The 19,885-nt window shown below is 29.8% G+C and overlaps 5 protein-coding genes across 7 annotated transcripts; 3 read left to right on the forward strand and 2 right to left on the reverse strand.

The window, feature by feature from the left end:
* Nucleotides 1-414: 414 nt before the first annotated feature.
* Nucleotides 415-4,122, reverse strand: LOC127071315 (short/branched chain specific acyl-CoA dehydrogenase, mitochondrial). 2 transcript variants are annotated; one of them, XM_051010434.1, is made up of 9 exons: nucleotides 3,956-4,122; nucleotides 3,136-3,250; nucleotides 2,514-2,614; nucleotides 2,051-2,257; nucleotides 1,717-1,887; nucleotides 1,305-1,430; nucleotides 1,049-1,231; nucleotides 817-952; nucleotides 415-731 (listed from the first exon to the last, which is right to left on the reverse strand). In XM_051010434.1, exons 1-9 carry the CDS (start codon nucleotides 3,980-3,982, stop codon nucleotides 556-558), a joined length of 1,242 nt encoding a protein of 413 aa, XP_050866391.1. In that variant the 5' UTR covers nucleotides 3,983-4,122; the 3' UTR covers nucleotides 415-555. The 2 variants fall into 2 exon arrangements, with proteins under 2 accessions (XP_050866391.1, XP_050866392.1); XM_051010435.1 differs by having other exon boundaries at nucleotides 3,952-4,101.
* An 886-nt stretch (nucleotides 4,123-5,008) lies between these two features.
* Nucleotides 5,009-7,030, forward strand: LOC127071319 (U4/U6.U5 small nuclear ribonucleoprotein 27 kDa protein). 2 transcript variants are annotated; one of them, XM_051010442.1, is made up of 4 exons: nucleotides 5,009-5,124; nucleotides 5,357-5,520; nucleotides 5,622-5,782; nucleotides 5,887-7,030. In XM_051010442.1, exons 2-4 carry the CDS (start codon nucleotides 5,414-5,416, stop codon nucleotides 6,081-6,083), a joined length of 465 nt encoding a protein of 154 aa, XP_050866399.1. In that variant the 5' UTR covers nucleotides 5,009-5,124; nucleotides 5,357-5,413; the 3' UTR covers nucleotides 6,084-7,030. The 2 variants fall into 2 exon arrangements, with proteins under 2 accessions (XP_050866399.1, XP_050866398.1); XM_051010441.1 differs by having other exon boundaries at nucleotides 5,086-5,281.
* On the reverse strand, nucleotides 6,266-13,086 carry LOC127071303 (Fanconi anemia group I protein). Its single transcript, XM_051010411.1, has 23 exons — nucleotides 13,069-13,086; nucleotides 12,634-12,909; nucleotides 12,124-12,407; nucleotides 11,847-12,014; nucleotides 11,456-11,679; nucleotides 11,133-11,329; nucleotides 10,833-10,969; nucleotides 10,491-10,714; nucleotides 10,040-10,392; nucleotides 9,800-9,929; nucleotides 9,384-9,691; nucleotides 9,083-9,274; nucleotides 8,809-8,960; nucleotides 8,561-8,731; nucleotides 8,332-8,483; nucleotides 8,054-8,247; nucleotides 7,763-7,930; nucleotides 7,492-7,666; nucleotides 7,211-7,421; nucleotides 7,056-7,128; nucleotides 6,829-6,978; nucleotides 6,654-6,752; nucleotides 6,266-6,573 (listed from the first exon to the last, which is right to left on the reverse strand). The coding sequence occupies exons 2-23, from the start codon at nucleotides 12,715-12,717 to the stop codon at nucleotides 6,469-6,471; spliced, it is 3,951 nt and encodes a 1,316-aa protein (XP_050866368.1). The 5' UTR covers nucleotides 12,718-12,909; nucleotides 13,069-13,086; the 3' UTR covers nucleotides 6,266-6,468.
* A 1,088-nt stretch (nucleotides 13,087-14,174) lies between these two features.
* On the forward strand, nucleotides 14,175-17,056 carry LOC127071310 (tubulin alpha-1 chain-like). Its single transcript, XM_051010427.1, has 3 exons — nucleotides 14,175-14,502; nucleotides 14,650-14,872; nucleotides 14,956-17,056. Exons 1-3 carry the CDS (start codon nucleotides 14,500-14,502, stop codon nucleotides 16,080-16,082), a joined length of 1,353 nt encoding a protein of 450 aa, XP_050866384.1. The 5' UTR covers nucleotides 14,175-14,499; the 3' UTR covers nucleotides 16,083-17,056.
* Nucleotides 17,057-17,250: 194 nt separating this feature from the next.
* Nucleotides 17,251-19,728, forward strand: LOC127071309 (tubulin alpha-1 chain). The gene is made up of 3 exons (XM_051010426.1): nucleotides 17,251-17,417; nucleotides 18,142-18,364; nucleotides 18,477-19,728. The coding sequence occupies exons 1-3, from the start codon at nucleotides 17,415-17,417 to the stop codon at nucleotides 19,601-19,603; spliced, it is 1,353 nt and encodes a 450-aa protein (XP_050866383.1). The 5' UTR covers nucleotides 17,251-17,414; the 3' UTR covers nucleotides 19,604-19,728.
* Nucleotides 19,729-19,885: the final 157 nt, after the last annotated feature.

Below are 19,885 nucleotides of genomic sequence, written 5' to 3' on the forward strand. Positions count from 1 at the left end.
AATTGAAGAATTTAGCTGAAACATATCTTTGTTATTTGACATCGCAAAGGAAATACAAAGACATTAAAATGCAGTATACTGGTAAAGGAGAAAGAAGTATTAAGGAAACAGCAGATCTTGTTGGTTTTAAATTACCACATGATCCAAAATAAAGATATATATTGGTAAAGAACATAATTAAACTATCTATGTAGCATTTGTACAAAGATTTCTATTATTTTATGTAGATTGATAAAAATATTTTGTTGAAAAATATACTTTGACCAAGAATTAGAGGCTAGAAAATTATGGTAGATAATGGATTTAGCTTTTTCAACATTGCGTTCTAATGAGGAAAATGTTTTCATAAAATGTGTGCATGTGTGTATGTGTGTAAAATTTGTTTAGGTATTACATTAAAAAATATAGTACAAAAACTATTAATAATATATAATTTTTATATACTAATTAATATATAAAAATATAAAAGTATATTTGAATATTGTTGTTATAGCTAATGAATGATTTTATCAACCAATTAAGTACAAAAATGAATACAATGTTATTTTATGCTATTTATGAGTATTCCTTGCGAATACATTTGGCAATTGTTGAGAGTTGCATATTACTGGTACCTTCATAAATAGTTCCTATCTTTGAATCTCTAAAATATTTTTCTTGGGGAAAGTCTGTAGTAAAACCAACGCCTCCCATAAAATCTATGCATTTTGCTGTTACACGTAATGCTGTTTCTGTAAATAACAATTTATATAAATTATTTAATTCACATTCCTACATATAATAGATTCTAAATTTTATCTAAATGAATAAACAAACCAGAAGCAACTAGTTTTGCCATCGCTGCTTCTTTCATAATGCTTTTTTTGGCATCTACTAATCTGGCTGCATTGTAAACAAGTAATCTGGCACTCTCCAAATCAGTTGTAATTTGAGCAATTTGATGTTGCATAGACTAAAAAGTTAATAAACTCTGTTAGCTATAATCATTGAATTAAACAAATTCATAATAATATTGTTCTTACCTCTATTTTATAATATAGTATCTTACCTGAAATGAAAATATATCCTTGCCAAATTGTTGCCTTTCTAAAGTATATGGTATAGTTGCATCTAAGCAGCCTTGTGCTATACCGATCATCTGAGCCCCAATACCAATACGTCCTTCGTTCAAAAATCCTGCTGCATATTTATAACCATGTCCAAATTTTCCTAATATGTTACTTTCAGGAACCTAGTAAGTTGTTGTTGAAGATATGATATCTTTTGATCATATCTTTTTGTATAAAACATTTTCTTTTACTTACTCTAACATTTTCAAAATGTATCATACAAGTGCCTGATGCTTTGATTCCTAATTTATCTTCAGGTTTACATACGATCAGTCCAGGTGTATCTCTTTCCACGAAGAATGTCGTAATACCTCGATAACCCTGTATGATTTACGATCAAGTAGTATATTAGCCGAAGAAAATGTGACGGTTAGTACGCAATTTATATATATATATATATATATATATATCGTGTGAATATATACTTATACAACTTATAGATCGAGTGAATGAAAGTTATATGCTAAAATTTAATACTTAAGATTAATCACGGATAATGAAATTATATCGTAGTAACAATAAATAGAAGATCGAATTTCTCGTATATGCATATACATATAATAATTATATAACATAACTAGCATTTGAAGTTATTAAATCTACTTACTGCAGAAGTATCAGCATTTGCAAAAACCAAAAATACTCCAGCGATATCCGAATTTGAAATCCACATTTTTGTACCATTAATAACATAGTCATTACCATCTTTTTTCGCTTCGGTTTTCAAAGAAAAGGCGTCGGATCCTGCACCCGGTTCCGTAAGACAAAAACTTCCTGCCTAAATATTAAAATTATGCTCTATAGGTATTTGTTTTTTCTTTTTTATTTTATTTTTTTTTAAATTAACGTTCGAAATCAATTTACATATTCATTTAGTATTTAAATGAAATTTTTGCGTGAATATGACTAAAATGACACTTGTGATAAATTATATCGCTTACGTAATTCTGAGCCAACTCGGTCAGATACTTCTGCTTCTGTTCTTCCGATCCTATCTTAATAATCAACGAATTGACCAATGTATTATGAATGTCAACAAGAGCCGCAACAGAACCATCAACTTTTGCAATTTCTTCTATGGCTAGAATCGTCGTCATAAAGTTACTTCCCGTTCCACCGTATTCTTCTGGAATTTCTATTCCCATTAACTACGGATGATATGCAGCAAAGTAAAATACATAAATTTTCAATTATAACAAGAAATTATCAATTAAATAAAATATTCAAATATTCAATTACTATAAAAAATTTTCGATTATAATAAAAAAACCAAAGCTGTTAAATCCGTTATTTTTTTATCGTGCTGAAAAAAGCGATATGGTGAAAAAAAAAAGAGAGAAAATTGTTAAAGAGATAACACAAAGTACGAATATCATTTACATAATATCAAGAATATTAACTTACGCCATTTTCAAAAAGTTTATTCAATATGTTGTCGTCTATACGTCCCTCTTTTTCCATTTTTCGTACAAGCGGAGCTATGTCTTCCTTGGCTAATTTAGCAACTACGAAAAATAACAAGACAAAATGGAAGATTAATAGTTTTATTGTAAAAGATACGAAATACAATATTGTTCTATTATCGCATTCGATTAATTACTATGCAGAGTGTTTAAAATAAAACTTTGGAAATGTTTATTTGGAAAAAAGAGCATTTTTTTAAAAAATTTTCAGGTAATGTCCATTTTCTAAAAACGAAAATGTGGCTTTTTAAAAATCGATTGTTTTTTACTTAGTGGAAGGTTTCAAGATAACTGTATAAAGAAAAATAATATATATAAGAAAAAAATATATATATATACACATATATATATGTATATATATATGTATATGTATATAGTGTGTGTGTGTGTGTGTGTGTGTGTGTGTGTGTGTGTGTGTGTGTGTGTGTGTATACACACACGCGCGTACATATATATGATAATATCAGAAAATTCCAATATCAATTCTACCCTAATACATCGACGTTTTGTATTTCGAAGGAGTGATATAAGATAATATTAAAAAGAATCAATTTACTACTCACCAGTCTCTTTCATCATAAGTTCATCATCTGTAAATTGGGTCAGAGGTCCAGGACTGTAGTTGCGTTGTGAAACATACACTTGTATACATTTTCTTTTTATTAATTTGCGAGGTATCTGTTAGAGATCATATTGATTTTCTTTGTTTAATATACTCGATAATTCTTCTTAATTACAAGTAATAATAAGCGGATTTAGGATAAATGGAAATGTTACCATAAAAAAATAATGTAATTTACCATGTATTTGAAACTAACAAATGATTTTTAGAAAAAAAATTAAAGGATTATAATGATACGATCGGGGGAGAAATAAAAAAAAAGGAAGAGAATGAGAAAAATCGTTGAACGCCTTTGTACGATTTTTCAATAACACAGAACAATTTAAAAAATCAAGTATCCGATTTTAATCTTAACTTCCATTGAATAAGTCAATTGTACTAAATAGAAACGTTCTTGTTAAGGAGAATATGCTTCGTCATGATTATTATTTTATAAATCGAAACGAAGCAATTTTTCATGCGAATATTTTATACGATTTCTAATAACGAAATTTCATTGTGCGGACGATTTTCAACATTTAACGTTAATACTGTATCAATTTAAATAATAAACAATTGTTACTTCCTAAATCTTTTTTTTGTTAGTTTTTCCTATTTTACATTTCTAATTTTTACATACATTAATAATACTATTCTAAGAAAGTTACGTAGACGGCATACTTTTAACTTAACAGATGGAACTAATCGTTTGAAAACAAACTATGGAACGAAAATTCTTTAAAAAATTATGATTGACGATACAAAGATTCGTACTCACGTACTTGTCGAAGAATTGATCCAAAATTCATTTTTAATAAACGGAGTTATTCAAATGTACTAACGCCAATTTGTTAAACGGTTCGTTTTCCCGTTATATATCGTTTGTCGATTGCCGATGCTTCGAACGCTACGTTAATACTGAACTTAATAGTCTTCCGAACCTATAGTGTCGTATCCCTATCCCCCCTTTAAAACAAAACGGTTAAGTATCATGACCGCGAAACAGGTTCTTATATAATAAGAAAATAAAATCTCAAGAAATAATATTCTATCTTTCTAATCGTCAAATTATTTTATTTGACCGTTTGACTAACGTACATTTTTATATAAGTTTATTTATAAATATATTTGTAAGTTATATACAATTGCTTATTAAACTATTTGTTCTCTTATCAGATGTTGTTTATGTAGAATCGATATTTGTTATCAAAATTAAATTATAGATACTTGTCATCGAAGTTAACGTTATCCGAAATACAAATGTCTCTGTGTGAAGTTTTGACTCAATATGGATATTGTTAAACATCACTTATAGATATATAAAAAAAAAGAGATTAATAATTTCAAATGGATATTTTACTTTTATACACATGGGAATTAAACATAAACTAACGTACAAACATATATATTCTAATTTTCTTCACGAAAAATTCAAAGATGTAATGTAAATTATATGTATTTTTACACGCATAAACATATATTTTATATTTTAAAGTATTGTCGTAGAATAACAACATTTACATCATTATATTGCCTACGTCAGTTCTGATTTCGTAAATAATACAAGAAAACAATATATTACAGAATTTATAAACATATTCATTTAACATGAAATTGAAATATTGATAGGTCATCATAGGTCATCATTATTTGTTCATAATTGATAGGTTATCAATAATATGTAAAATAACAATATTTAAGAAACCGATATTGTTAATGAACATAGTTGTTTTGAACGATAGAATATTATCGTTGATATGTCATATTGAAATAAAAAGTACATTTTTATTTTAGACGAAAATACATACTTGTACTAATATTTGAATATCATGCTAGTATTAATATTTTTATTATTATCATTTCAAATTAATAATTATACCGCCATTATATGTACCGTTGTGCTCACATGATGCTAACAGGTAGTTTACTACGTGAAACAACATAAATAAAGGTCAGCAGCAGCAGTAAATAGTGCGTTCACATATTCAATGTGTTCGTTAATTATTTGACTAAGTGAAAATATCAATAAATATTTTCAACTATACGATCATAAAAATATGTTTGCTTGAACATGATGTAATATCATACTATTTTATAAATATCTCATAGTATGTACATAACCTTTTAGCATACTGTCAACACGCTTTAGAAACTTTAAAACGTTTATGTATTTTTTTTTAAAGGTTTTTATAATGTCGTGTAAGCAGTTTTAACAATTTTATATTTAAAATACAAATGTAATGGGTCGAAGTCATACCCCGTCGCCAGGAAGACGACGTGATCGTTCCAGGGAACGTGATCGCGACAGAGATCGTCGAAGGCGACGATCTCGCGAAAGACGTCGGAGGTATGTACAAAAATGATAAGAATAATCGTTCGACTTTTAAAACCTTTTGTATTCTATAAAAATTAACATAATGATGATTTAATGATGATCTGACATCGTAGATCTGCGGAACGTGACAGAGTAAAGTCAAGAGATAGAGATAGAGAACGAGATCGTGATCGAGACAGACATAAACGATCATACAGTAGATCTAGATCTAGAGAACGAGATAGACCTAAACCAAGAGCCAAATTATCTACGGCAGAACGTCCTGTTATCACAGGTATAACGAGAACCAAAATAATTTTACAATAATAACAAAACTATATTTTTTTCTATTTTTTATATAAATATTTATAATTATGGTAAACGTGGTTTTTCTTATAGAGGCCGATCTTCAAGGAAAAACACCCGAAGAACAAGAGATGATGAGAATGATGGGTTTTTGTGGTTTTGATACTACCAAAGGTAAGAAGGTAGAAGGAAATGATATAGGCGCAGTACATGTTATTTTAAAAAGAAAGTATAGACAGTATATGAATAGAAAAGGAGGTTTCAATAGACCACTTGATTTCGTGGCATAAATATTTTGACTTTTGAATTCTCCAATTGTTAGTATTTGTTTAATTCAATTATTTATAATTAGGAACGTATAATCCTCGTATATCCTTTTCTTTTAGTTTAAAGTGTTTCACAACATGAATAATTTACTTCATTGAGAACATATAATACATTAATCAATAATGGGGCAAAAGAAACTCATAAACTGTTTAAGCACATTTTTGCTCTCAATTATATTTAATAGCAATTAAAAAAGAAATAATATACATTTTCATATCAATTATAAAAATATGAAATTAAATTATATTAAATCACATATACAAAAATAAAATTAAAATATCTTATATAATTCTCTTATATTTGTTCATTTAATAAAACTTACCAAATTAAAAAGTTACTAAAAACTATTTACGACTCAGTCATAGAATGTTCTGTTATGGATGATGAAGTATTATCTGAATCATGTGCAAGACTGTTATTTATATTTGTGACATTAGTACGTTGTGTGCTTAACTATTAAATAGAAAAGAAGAAAAATAATTATTAATTTTTAATAAATTAATAGATAATACATGATATAATTAGTTTCTTACCATACTGACATCCATTTGTTCAAGAGATTCTGTTAATTGTGAACCTAATATTCGGAAATCACGTGTTACGCTATGTTTGATATAATTTTCTAAAGGTACCTAATAAAAAAAAGCCATTATAAATATATAAAAAAGCCAGTTTATAAGTTTCTGTAAAAATAATTTTGCTTTTTACCCCAGTTTTTTTTGCAAGCAGCAATACTTCTTTACTAAATTGTTCAATTTCATAAACAACACGTGGTATTAATTTAGTTTCTCTTAAAATATGATTTTTTTGTATATTTGTATCTGTCTTTAATCGTTTCTTGTCTTTACTTTGACTTTCCTATATCAATAAAAGCAGTAAAAAATATGTATAAAAATATGAAATATTAAAATATATATATATAAAACATCATATACCTCTATGTGTGTTACTAAATTATAAAAAGTAGATTTTAATGGTTTTCCAGCTAGCTGTATCACCTGAATAAATCTAAAGAATAATAATCAAAATGAAATTGATATATTTATAATTTGTAACAAAATTGGATATCACACAAATTGCAAACCCTCACCTAACAGCGTGAAATGCTGCATTTCCACTGCTCGATTTGTTATAAAAATATTTAGTAAGTTTACTCAGTATGTTATATAATTGTTGTAAATTCTTAAATATCGAATTGGTAGATTGACCTGGATCGATGGATATATTGGCCAATATATAAAGAATTTGAATGATATATGACAATTGTCTGCATAAACTGCGTTCTTTTTCTACTAAGTCTTCTGTATAAATTACAGAGAAATATTCATTATTCAAAATTCATCAATATTTATCAAACACATCAATACTTACGTTGTTCATTATTGACATTAACAACATTCATTGTTGCAAATTCAGCTTTCAAACGTTCTAAAAACCAAGATACATTATCTAATTTATTTTTAATGTAATGATTAAGTATGCTATAAGCTTGCACAACTGTGCTTTCGTTTATAATTTTATATTTTTCATTTGTTGATGTTTCAATCTATAATAAAGATACATGTAAAAAAAAAAACAAAAAAATTTTATTTAATATTTCAATTCTATAGAGTATACTTAATTGCATGTAAAATTTACAAACCTTATGTATCATACCCAGTTTCTCCGATATTTCAAAACAAACATCATTTAATATCTCTCCATAATCTTTATCGCAGTCTTCTATCCATAAAAGGATTTGAAGGATTAAAATAGCTGCAGGAACACTGATGCCTTCCATTTGTGAACATTGTCTTATCCATTCAAAAATCTATAATTTAGCAGATAGTTAACATAATTGAATGAAATATATATAACATAAATATTTAATATAATATTATTAATAAAATATCATATATGAAAATGTTGATAATGTATGAGTATTCCTACAAACTTTTTCAACATTCTCTTCCTGAAAATTCAGTTGATGCACAAATTGTTGTATAATTTCTAAAAGTATTAATGACACTTTTTTATACAATTCATCCTCATCAGAATCTTGATTGAAAGAAATTTTCAATGGAACTTGGAAAGACAATATAAATGCTTCCAATTGCACATTAAAACTTTCTGTTGGCTCTTGATTACCTAATGGCAAACAAGACATTTGTAAAAATAAGTTAAGTAAAAAATATTTTATTTTTATTTTTTCAATCGTAGAAACATACATACACATACTACAAAGAAATTGTGACAATTGAGAAGAAAACTTCGAGCAAATTAAACAACAATATTCTTTAAAACAGTCCAAAGCTAATAATGTTCCTTGTTGATCATCATTAAATGCATTTCTAAATTCCAAAATTACGTTTTTATAGAGTAATCTATAAGAAAATAATTCTTAAATTAGTACCTGCAAGGTAAAAAACATAGAAAATTCTTACATATTCAATGTTCTTACTCTCCAATTTCATGATATATTTTTATATATTGTTTTTTGTGCTTTTCAAACTCTGGAATACTTAATGATATTATTGTTTGAAAAGTAGAAATACAACTTCGTAAAATATAATGATAAAAGTCTCTATGCGATCTTAGAATCTTGACTTCATCGTTGTCTGCCCACTTGTCTCTAGAAAATAACAATATTAATGCTTGATTTACTTTCTGTTATTTTTTTAAATAAAATATATATTAAATATTACTAACAAATAATGTAGCTCTAAAATTTTACATATTGTGTTTAGATTTATATTCCCATTTGGCAATTTTATAATATCTGAATGGCTTTTCTTCTTAAGTGTAGTATTATTTGCGTCTTTATTTTTCTTATTTTTGTTTCCCCTCTTTTTTCTTATATTCTATAATAAATATAAATTTAGCATATAACATATATTATCATATAGAAAGTATGATATTTATAATTTAATATTCATCATATAAAAATGTAGCAAGAAAATATTGATATTATTTTCAAAATTACCTTAATAATATCCATTAACCTATTGTATCCTTTAAAAAGGTCATATATACCTTTTGCTATATTTTTACTTTCATTAACCCAGCAATTAACTCGGAATGATATTAAAGATTCATATACACCTATCATCTCTTTTAAATTATGTAATTTTTGTTGTGATTTTGGTGTATTATCAAGTAAATTCATTGTATCATCCTATAAGATTAGTAATTAATATTATTACGCATAATTCTTATGGTTATAAATTTTATACCTTTCAATGAATAATTATTTGTAAAAACTGCTTTAAACCAAAGAGATATACCAAATTTAAATGTTCCAATTCTGTTTGTGCCATCCTTGCACACAGTGACTCTAGAATGATAGCAATTTTATTTAAAATTTCCCAATCTTCTGAAGCTGTTTTTATATAAATTGCTTGTAATACAGAAATCAATGTAGCTATAGGCTCTTTTGGAACAATTTGTACATCGTTTATATCGGCACTTAGATCAATTTTTAATGGAGGTAAAACATTTTCATCCGTTTCAAAGTAAAGATTCAATTGAGCAAGTAATATTTCCACTATGTATTCTGATAGATCAGGATTCTTAATTACAACCTCATATAATCCTGAAAAGAAAAAATATTATTACATGTTATGCACATATATACAACTTGTTATATTTATAAATTAATAATCATAAATATGATTATTTTATATTATTCCTGTTATTCTACCTTCATATAAATGTGATCTAACTTCAAATTCTTGAGTAAAACACTTTTTTAATATATTTAATATGTCAATACATAATCTTTTATTGCATCCATAATTATTGCCTGTATTATTGTGTTGTTCTAAAATTACCTAAAAGATGTAGTAAGACTTAATACAAAATATAATAACATTATAGTAATAACATTGTGCATTGATGCATTTTAATTAGAAACATATAATAGTCTATTCTTTGTGTTTACCTGAGTTAATATGGTTGTCGAAATAGATAATGTAGTAGACATTGAGGAATTTTTAGAATAATCATTTGAAAGATTTTTTATAGAATTCATTTTTAGCATTTTTAACAGTTCAAGAAAACCAGTGACTGCCATTTTACGTGTACATATTCCTTTTCTATAGAGAGCCTTCCTTAATGCTAACATAAGATTGTCTTTCACATTAGATGAAACATGTATTAATGGTAAAACTGCGTAAAGAATTTGTACAGCTGCAGTACCAGGTACACATAGCAATTGATCAAGAAGAGTAATTATATAAGTTTGAAAATCGAGCACATTCATTGCTAATTTAGAGCACATATATGCCAAACAATCTACGAAAAAATAAAAATCAATAAATCATTTATTATTATTACGCAGTATTAAAAAATACTTTTATATAACTTCCTTTTTTTGCAATAACGTATCGTACCTGTATACTGTGATATTAACAAACCACCTGCCATTATTTTATCAGTTAATAATTGAAGTACAGATCCACATATTTCATGTCTTTTCTTCATTAATCTTTGAAGTATTTGTATACCTATTTTATGTGTTGGATATTTATTAACTTTTCCACCTGCATGTTCTGTATCCATGAGCACAAATCCTAAATCCATAATTCCTTTTAATATAACATGACGGTTTTTATCACTAGAAATTAATAAAAAAGTATTATTTTATGTATTCATAGGAATATATATTTATATATATATATATATATATATATATATATATATATATATATATATCATGGTATATATGTGCATACCTATTTGCTATAACTTGATCTATAACATTCATAATATCACAATTATTATGCATTAAAGATTTTAACCAAGCACTATTCTTACATTTTTCATCATCTTGCATTTTTCTTAATATTGTTTGATGAAGTATTTCAAAAACCTATTTTTGCACATTTTCAGAAATTTAATATAAGAGAGAGAGAAAAAGAGAGAATGTATTTAACAATCTTAATATAAATATATAAATAAATGAAATCTTAGAAATCTTCAATAGAAAGAAAACAAACATATATATCGCACAATAAAAAGTATTTACTTGTTACCTGTTCTTCATGTACACTAGAAACTATAAATATTGTAGATAAAATGAAAGGTTCTAATACATATTCTGGTACCATAGAAAATTTTTTAAATACAAGTATCAAATCTTTTATACATTTGTAATGTAATTGTGTTGCATGATGTATGTGAAACAGCACGTTACTTTCTGCATCTTGTATTTCTCTTAAACTTGTTGTACCTACAAGTATAAGTATAACAGTATAGAAGTTATAGTTAAGAATATAGTTAAGAAATTCATAAAAAATATATATATTATTCATGAACTGTTTATTTAAAAAAATATTAAAAAAATAATACTGCTTACAAATATCTTCAAAATTTTTCTCTTTCTTTTCATTATTTGCATCTGAGTAATATGATGCAAAATATTTACGCAGTGATACAATTAAATGTATACAACTAGAATTACTACATAATCTAAGAGTTTGGTACACAAAAGGAGGTATTTCATTTAAAGCAATCATGGAAAGTTTATGACATAATGCAATAATTACAACATTCAAATCTTTTTTCTCCAAAATCATGTCTCTGTTAAAAGAAAGATCAAATTATTAAAAAAAACTATACAACTATGTATATTTAAAGTTATGTGATATAATAATACTGTTCTCTTTGTATGAACATAAGAACTATTAAAAAATAAAATAAAATTAAGATTAATTTAAACTACATTTTCTTTAAAATTAATAAATTACCCAAACATTTTCGCTAAACATGGTGCAATGCTAGGCTCCCATTGGCTATTACATATAGATTTAACAATAAGCGCCTTATATTCACTTCCAGTGACTTCTGAATTCATATAGTCAATATATTTTTCTTGTTCCAGGATTTCTAATAATATTGGTAATAAATCTTTCCAACTAAAATATTAATTATTTACTTACACTTTTATTTATATTTGATAATTGTTATGTTTTTGAAAAATATTAGACAATAAGATAATAGTATAAAGGATAAATATCGTTATACCTGTAGAAGTTATCTTTGTTTGAATAAATATTAGAAGTAGAAAATTGTACTAATTGAATTAGACAATTCTTTGAAAAATTAGGGAAGTCCATAGCTATAAGACTAATAATTTCTTCTGCGTGGCTATTACTGACTTTAGAGCTTCCTAGTGTTTTTATTATGCCTTTTACTACTTTTAATTTGTTTTCAGAAAATTTTTCAGTATTATAAAACGCTTGTAGTATTTCATCTAACACTTTTACTATATCCGTGCTGTGTATCTTATCACATAATACTTTGCAAAGCTGAAAAAGGGAAGATAGATTTGAATACTTTCTGAAAATATAAAAGAAAATATAATTTTTTAATGATACAATCATAGTTATGTATAGTACTGTTATCGTCGGTAAATTAACGTCAATAACGCAATATCCTAAGAAAACTAATATTCTTTTAATCTTGAAACGAGTCTTATTCAAATTAAATGTTATTTCATTGAAAATAAAACAAAATTATCCCTTTTTGACTCACTTCTTCTACATTTGCATTTTGTATGAATCCATGTAATTGTGATCGATTTTTTCGACTCATCATATCTTGTAATTTTGCATACATATTTGTCGCATAAATAGTTGTTTTACAAACTTAATAAATAAATTTATCTATTAGTCGTATAGATTTATACGATTACTGGTATTATTTACTATCGATTTGGGAAATTTTTTTAGAAGATTTTAAAAAGGTTATATTCACTCTGAGAACATTTCCCCATTGTCCTGCATATGCAGAGAAAGTTCGTAGCGCTATCTGAAGAAAATAGTATATTTCATATAAGAAAAGCTATCGCTTTTCTAGATTAATATAAAGCATAAAAGATATATATATATATATATATATATATATATATATATATATATAATTTATCGTATCGTTAAATAATATTAAAATAATTAAAAAAAGTAATACATCAAAAGATTCCCCATATATGAATATCTCTTTACTTTTATTCTTTTCTTCAGCTTAGAGCAAAAAAATTAAAAATGTAATATTATATTAAAAGATATAATGAGTATTAACGTAATTAAAGTTATCATTATAAAGATATTGTATTATTTACAACAGGAGCAGGTCAATATAATGACGTTCTTAGTGATAACGAAAAAACATTAGGTGATGTCAGAGTAGATTACGTCATCCATGTGTTAAATGATGAGAAATATTAAAGGAGAAGGGATACTATCGCGTTAGGTAAAGGAAACTGACGGTAACCTTATAAGATCATTGAAACTTCTGCAGTATTGATTGGAGGAAGGTAAACGCTACGTGAATGGCCTCATTCGAGAGAGGGAGAAAGAGAGAGAGAGAGAGATGGAGAGAGAGAGAGAGAGAGAATGCTACAAGACGAATACTTTAAATGTACATATAAAATATCGCTCTCTCTTATTCTTTTACTTTTCAGTTATCCAAAGATGGAAGAAAAGTATACTTTAGAAATATTTTTCTTTCAAGTTAAAACAGACATTTTTAAGTAGGACGAATATTGCGAATTTTCTACACAGTCGCATCGAAAAGGGAAGAAAAGAATCGGTCGGTTGCACTCAGTCTGAGTTTAGACTAGTTATAATCGTGTATACTATTTTTAGACGAATCTTGGAATGTCGTAGAAAAGAAATGCACTTTTCTACTAAGAGAGGGTACGAGTTCTAAATTTATCTGCCCCTTATGTCGTCGACCTTGCATGAACGATCTAATTGCATACCGTCAACATAAAAGCAATACTCACAACATTTTGGAACAGTTAATGGTTTTTGAATCACTGTTTATTATGCTCTAATAAAAAAATATATATATTTATTTGTACCATATATATAATTATATATATTATATATATATATACCATGTATCACTTATCTCATATGTATATAAAATTTTATATTTGTATGAGTGTATATATATATATATATATATATATATATATATATATATTTATAGCGTATACAATCATAGAGGTAAAATCGTGACCTTTGTGATCTTCGATCGAAAATACATCTATAAACGATTATGATGATGATGATGATAGACAGGAAGACAACACTAAGGGAGATCTAATATGCTGTGTAAGGTTTATTGTTGCATAAGTGTCACGAGGCAAACCGGAGCGCATGCTTCGTCGTAGCCTAAAACTGTGCGTGAGCCAAGAGTATAACGGGCAGATTCGCACAACGGCGCAATTTGTGTTTAGAGGAGATTCATTACCAGCTTCGTCTAAACTTTCGCATACGGTCCGATTTTTAGTATCAATATCGAACTTTTTTTGTTTTTATACTCCCTCTTTCTTTCTTTCTCTACTTTCAACCTACTTGTTTATTTTACATCCTCTACAATTTCTCATACAAAATGGTAAGTTATGATAAATTTATATGCACTAACAGTAAGGGTATCTCGTTAATGGTATCAAGTGAAAGAATCTTTATAATACGTGGATAATATGTTAAAATTGAAAAAGACAAATTTATATAATGCCACCGTGCGCTCTAATCGTTTCAGCGCGAGTGCATTTCTATTCACGTAGGACAAGCAGGAGTTCAAATTGGAAATGCTTGTTGGGAGCTTTATTGTTTGGAACATGGCATACAACCGGACGGGCAAATGCCATCTGATAAAACGCTCGGTGGAGGAGACGATAGCTTTAATACGTTTTTCAGTGAAACTGGGTCGGGTAAACATGTGCCCAGAGCTGTGTTCGTTGACCTTGAACCTACCGTTGTCGGTAAGCGAGAATAACGAAAGCAACGAATAGATATCGAGCGCATATAATATGGATCGAGCGATATAATATGGATTTCTTTTCAGACGAAGTACGGACAGGAACGTATCGACAACTTTTTCACCCGGAACAATTGATAACGGGCAAAGAAGATGCCGCGAATAATTACGCTCGTGGCCATTACACAGTCGGTAAGGAGATCGTCGACGTTGTTCTAGATCGTGTGAGAAAATTAGTGGATCAATGTACCGGACTTCAAGGCTTTCTTATATTCCATTCGTTCGGTGGTGGGACTGGCTCTGGTTTCACCTCTCTCTTGATGGAACGACTTTCGGTAGACTATGGGAAGAAGTCTAAATTGGAATTCGCCATTTATCCGGCACCGCAAGTTTCTACAGCCGTGGTAGAACCGTATAATTCGATCTTGACCACTCATACTACGCTCGAACACTCCGATTGCGCTTTCATGGTTGACAATGAGGCCATTTACGATATTTGCCGTCGTAACTTGGACATCGAGAGACCTACATATACCAACTTGAATCGCTTGATCGGTCAGATCGTTTCTTCGATCACCGCCTCATTACGATTCGACGGTGCCCTCAATGTCGACCTAACTGAATTTCAAACAAATTTGGTACCATATCCAAGAATTCATTTCCCTCTCGTAACTTATGCACCAGTAATATCGGCTGAAAAGGCGTACCACGAACAACTTAGCGTATCAGAAATAACGAACGCGTGCTTCGAACCGTCCAATCAAATGGTAAAATGTGATCCTCGAAATGGCAAATATATGGCTTGTTGTATGCTTTACAGAGGCGATGTCGTGCCCAAGGACGTTAATGCAGCTATCGCTGCTATAAAGACAAAACGCAGCATACAGTTTGTTGATTGGTGCCCTACAGGCTTCAAAGTGGGTATTAACTATCAGCCTCCCACTGTCGTACCCGGCGGCGACTTGGCCAAGGTGCAACGTGCAGTATGCATGTTATCTAACACAACGGCCATTGCCGAGGCATGGGCACGACTTGACCACAAGTTTGATCTGATGTATGCGAAAAGAGCATTCGTTCATTGGTACGTCGGTGAAGGTATGGAGGAGGGAGAATTTTCTGAAGCACGCGAAGATCTCGCTGCTTTAGAAAAAGATTATGAAGAGGTTGGTATGGATACCGTTGATGATAATCAAGAAGGCAACGATGAATATTAATTATATATAATCGTTGTTAATCGTACTGCATGTAGTATTCTGCTATATTTGACAAGGAATATTTTGTTATTGTTATATGTAAACTTTTCATGATATTTTATATTATCTTCAAAATTTATTTTCTATCGCTCTCGAGTGACTGTAATATTTCATTTACATTTCCTTTCTTCTTTCGTTTCACTTTTTTCTCGACTATACAAGATATTAACTAACAATTCTTCAACAATTGCCAATTCGTTATTTAACGAGCGCATTTAGAAACTGTCGAAAGGTTTTTATCGAAGATTTTCATTATTATGTATGCGTAAAGAAGAACGTCATGCACGGCCGATCAATACGTGTGCAGTGTGCACACCTCGGTGAGTTCAGGTACACGCCCATATTTTCCCGTTGTATCGTATGCTTCTTACTATGTTTTAAACAAACCTTTAAACGTTTACGCTTTTCTATGCTTTTCTTAACTGACGATAAATGTCTTCATAAATACAAAGTACGAAACGCTAGGAAATATAAGAAAGTATCATTGTAAGATGAAAGTTCTGTCGAAAATGTGTATGAGTCATACGTCTTAAAATACGTATTCAAATAAGACTACTACGAAAAAAAGAAAAGAAGAAAAAAAAACGTATGTGTATAAGGTCTTGTCCCTTTTTAATTAACTAACAAACATCGTATGTTATATACATAACTAACGAGCTGATATAGACATTGAATGCGTCTACTCTTTGGAAAAATCAATACTGAGAGTTCGTATACGTTTCCCATTAGACGAGACGTTGAATGTATGTATATGCGACACAAGTATATATTATCGCACGCCGTTGCTTCGTTCGCTCAACGTACATACATTCCAAATATGGCGAAAATCGTTTTCAGAGTGCATATAATTTATTGCTATTGGTAATAAATACGAAATCATTGCTTTTAGAAAGATGTTAGATAATTAGACTGACAATAAATCATCTTGTTGCATATTTTATTAATTAGTCAATTTTAAATAATTACACTAAATAGACATTTATCGACTATATTTTGTGGTACTATATTTTCCGTTTAGCAACGCATATGTCGTTGCGTATTGCGGTCTTGTTCTGACCAATCACAAGAGATGGTGAGGATAGCAACAACCAATCAGCGTGCACCGTAACGGTCGATCACGGAAGGTATAAAGAGCCACCGCGGCACATCTTCGCGCATTATTCGTTGGATCTTCGACGAAGGTTGTCGTGTAGTTGTTAGCTGAGGCTCCATTACTTGCTTTCGCCAACTATCGACCGACCAAGTCTGACGAATTCTTCTTAGATTTTTATCATCGAAAACTAAAATCTCAAAATGGTAAGTGTATAAAACATATCTAGTGGTTTCTTATTTAATTGAAAAAGCTAGTTAATCGCGTCGCGTCATATTCTCGAAAAAATGTTCGGTAGCCATTTTGTCTTGCCCGCCGGCCGGCACCGCCCTTTGTCATTCTAATTAACTACTGACTTTTGTGATCCTTTGTTTAATTTTCTCAAAGCTTCGTGTTATTCAAAGAAGTGAAATATCGTAAAAAAATTATCGTGTTATTTAAAAAATATAATTATAGTTCGTTTATCGTTATACGTTATCGTGTACGTTAATCGGAATATATTATTTTGTAAAATTTATTGTTATCTGTTTTATGGATTAAGTATTATTAAGAATTAAAATACGCGTTTATATATTTTTTCGAACGTTTGCCATGAAATTCGTTTTAATACTTCCGCTTGGTGATGACTCATTCTCATGGCGTCCATTGTGAATCCATCCGTTCTCTTCGATGTTTCTACATCTTTTACGCTTTTATTATTGTTAATAATATAATATATAAATATAATATAAGTTCATATCTATCAGTTTTCTATATTGAATTATAATGTAATAAAAAAGATAAATTAAGATGTAATTTTCACCAAGATCAGAAAGATAATTTTGAAGAAAGATATAGAAAGTAGAAAAATATAAATGTAAGATCAAGTAGAAAGAGTAATTAATACTATTATGCATTATCGAGTTTCTATAATTTTTAATGTTTCTTTAGCGTGAATGTATCTCAATCCACGTTGGACAAGCTGGAGTACAGATTGGTAATGCTTGCTGGGAGCTGTATTGCTTGGAACATGGCATTCAGCCCGACGGTCAGATGCCATCTGACAAGACTATCGGAGGTGGCGATGACAGCTTCAATACTTTCTTCAGTGAAACTGGTGCAGGCAAACATGTACCACGAGCAGTTTTCATTGATTTGGAACCTACTGTTGTTGGTATGTATTAGTCTAGTCAATTTCTTTTTTTTTTTTTTTTTTTGGTTATATCATACTTTTACCTAAATTTTATAAATTTTCTTTTTTAACTTGTATCGTTATCCAATTTTAGATGAAGTCCGCACAGGCACATACCGCCAGCTATTTCATCCAGAACAATTGATCACGGGTAAGGAGGATGCTGCTAACAATTATGCTCGTGGTCACTACACGATTGGCAAGGAAATCGTTGACCTCGTCCTGGACCGTATCCGAAAACTGGCAGATCAATGTACTGGATTACAAGGTTTCCTCATCTTCCACTCCTTTGGAGGTGGCACTGGATCAGGATTCACGTCTCTCTTGATGGAACGATTATCTGTCGATTATGGAAAGAAATCCAAATTAGAATTTGCCATTTATCCAGCTCCTCAAGTCTCTACCGCCGTTGTTGAACCATACAACTCGATCTTAACTACGCATACCACGCTCGAACATTCCGATTGCGCATTTATGGTCGATAATGAGGCTATTTACGATATTTGCCGTCGTAACTTGGACATCGAGAGACCTACATATACCAACTTGAATCGTTTGATCGGTCAGATCGTTTCCTCGATCACTGCCTCCTTACGATTCGATGGTGCGCTCAATGTCGATCTAACTGAATTCCAAACCAACTTGGTACCCTATCCAAGAATTCATTTCCCATTGGTAACATACGCACCGGTTATTTCTGCGGAAAAGGCGTATCACGAACAACTCAGCGTCGCAGAAATTACAAATGCTTGTTTCGAGCCAGCCAATCAGATGGTAAAATGCGACCCACGACACGGAAAGTACATGGCTTGCTGTATGTTGTACAGAGGTGATGTTGTTCCGAAGGATGTGAATGCTGCTATTGCCACTATCAAAACCAAACGCACGATTCAATTCGTTGATTGGTGTCCGACTGGATTCAAGGTTGGAATAAATTATCAGCCACCAACTGTCGTACCCGGTGGAGACTTGGCCAAGGTACAACGTGCTGTCTGTATGTTGTCCAACACAACGGCCATTGCCGAGGCATGGGCACGTCTCGATCATAAATTCGATCTTATGTATGCCAAGAGAGCATTCGTTCACTGGTACGTTGGTGAGGGTATGGAAGAAGGTGAGTTCTCCGAAGCACGTGAGGATCTTGCAGCTCTCGAGAAGGATTACGAGGAAGTTGGTATGGATTCTGCTGAAGGTGAAGGAGAAGGTGCTGAGGAATATTAAATTTGCACCTAAAAGAAAACTTCATTTGCTTATAGGGCGTACAAGTTTTTCCTTATGCATGTTCAGTCCCACAGCATTTGATCGAAAGATACGAAAATAAAAGCAGATCTAAAAAAACAATGAAATCATGTTTTTTTCATTCCCTTTATATATTAGTTTGATTATAAGTAAAATATTTTCATGTAAAAAGTATTTAATTTCAAGCATACACGTTTTTTACCATCAGTCGGTAATTGATATCAACGTAGGAAATATAGATTATTACAGGGAGGAAGCAAAAGG

Source organism: Vespula vulgaris, chromosome 21, assembly GCF_905475345.1.
Source record: "Vespula vulgaris chromosome 21, iyVesVulg1.1, whole genome shotgun sequence".
Classification (NCBI taxonomy): Eukaryota; Metazoa; Arthropoda; class Insecta; order Hymenoptera; family Vespidae; genus Vespula; species Vespula vulgaris.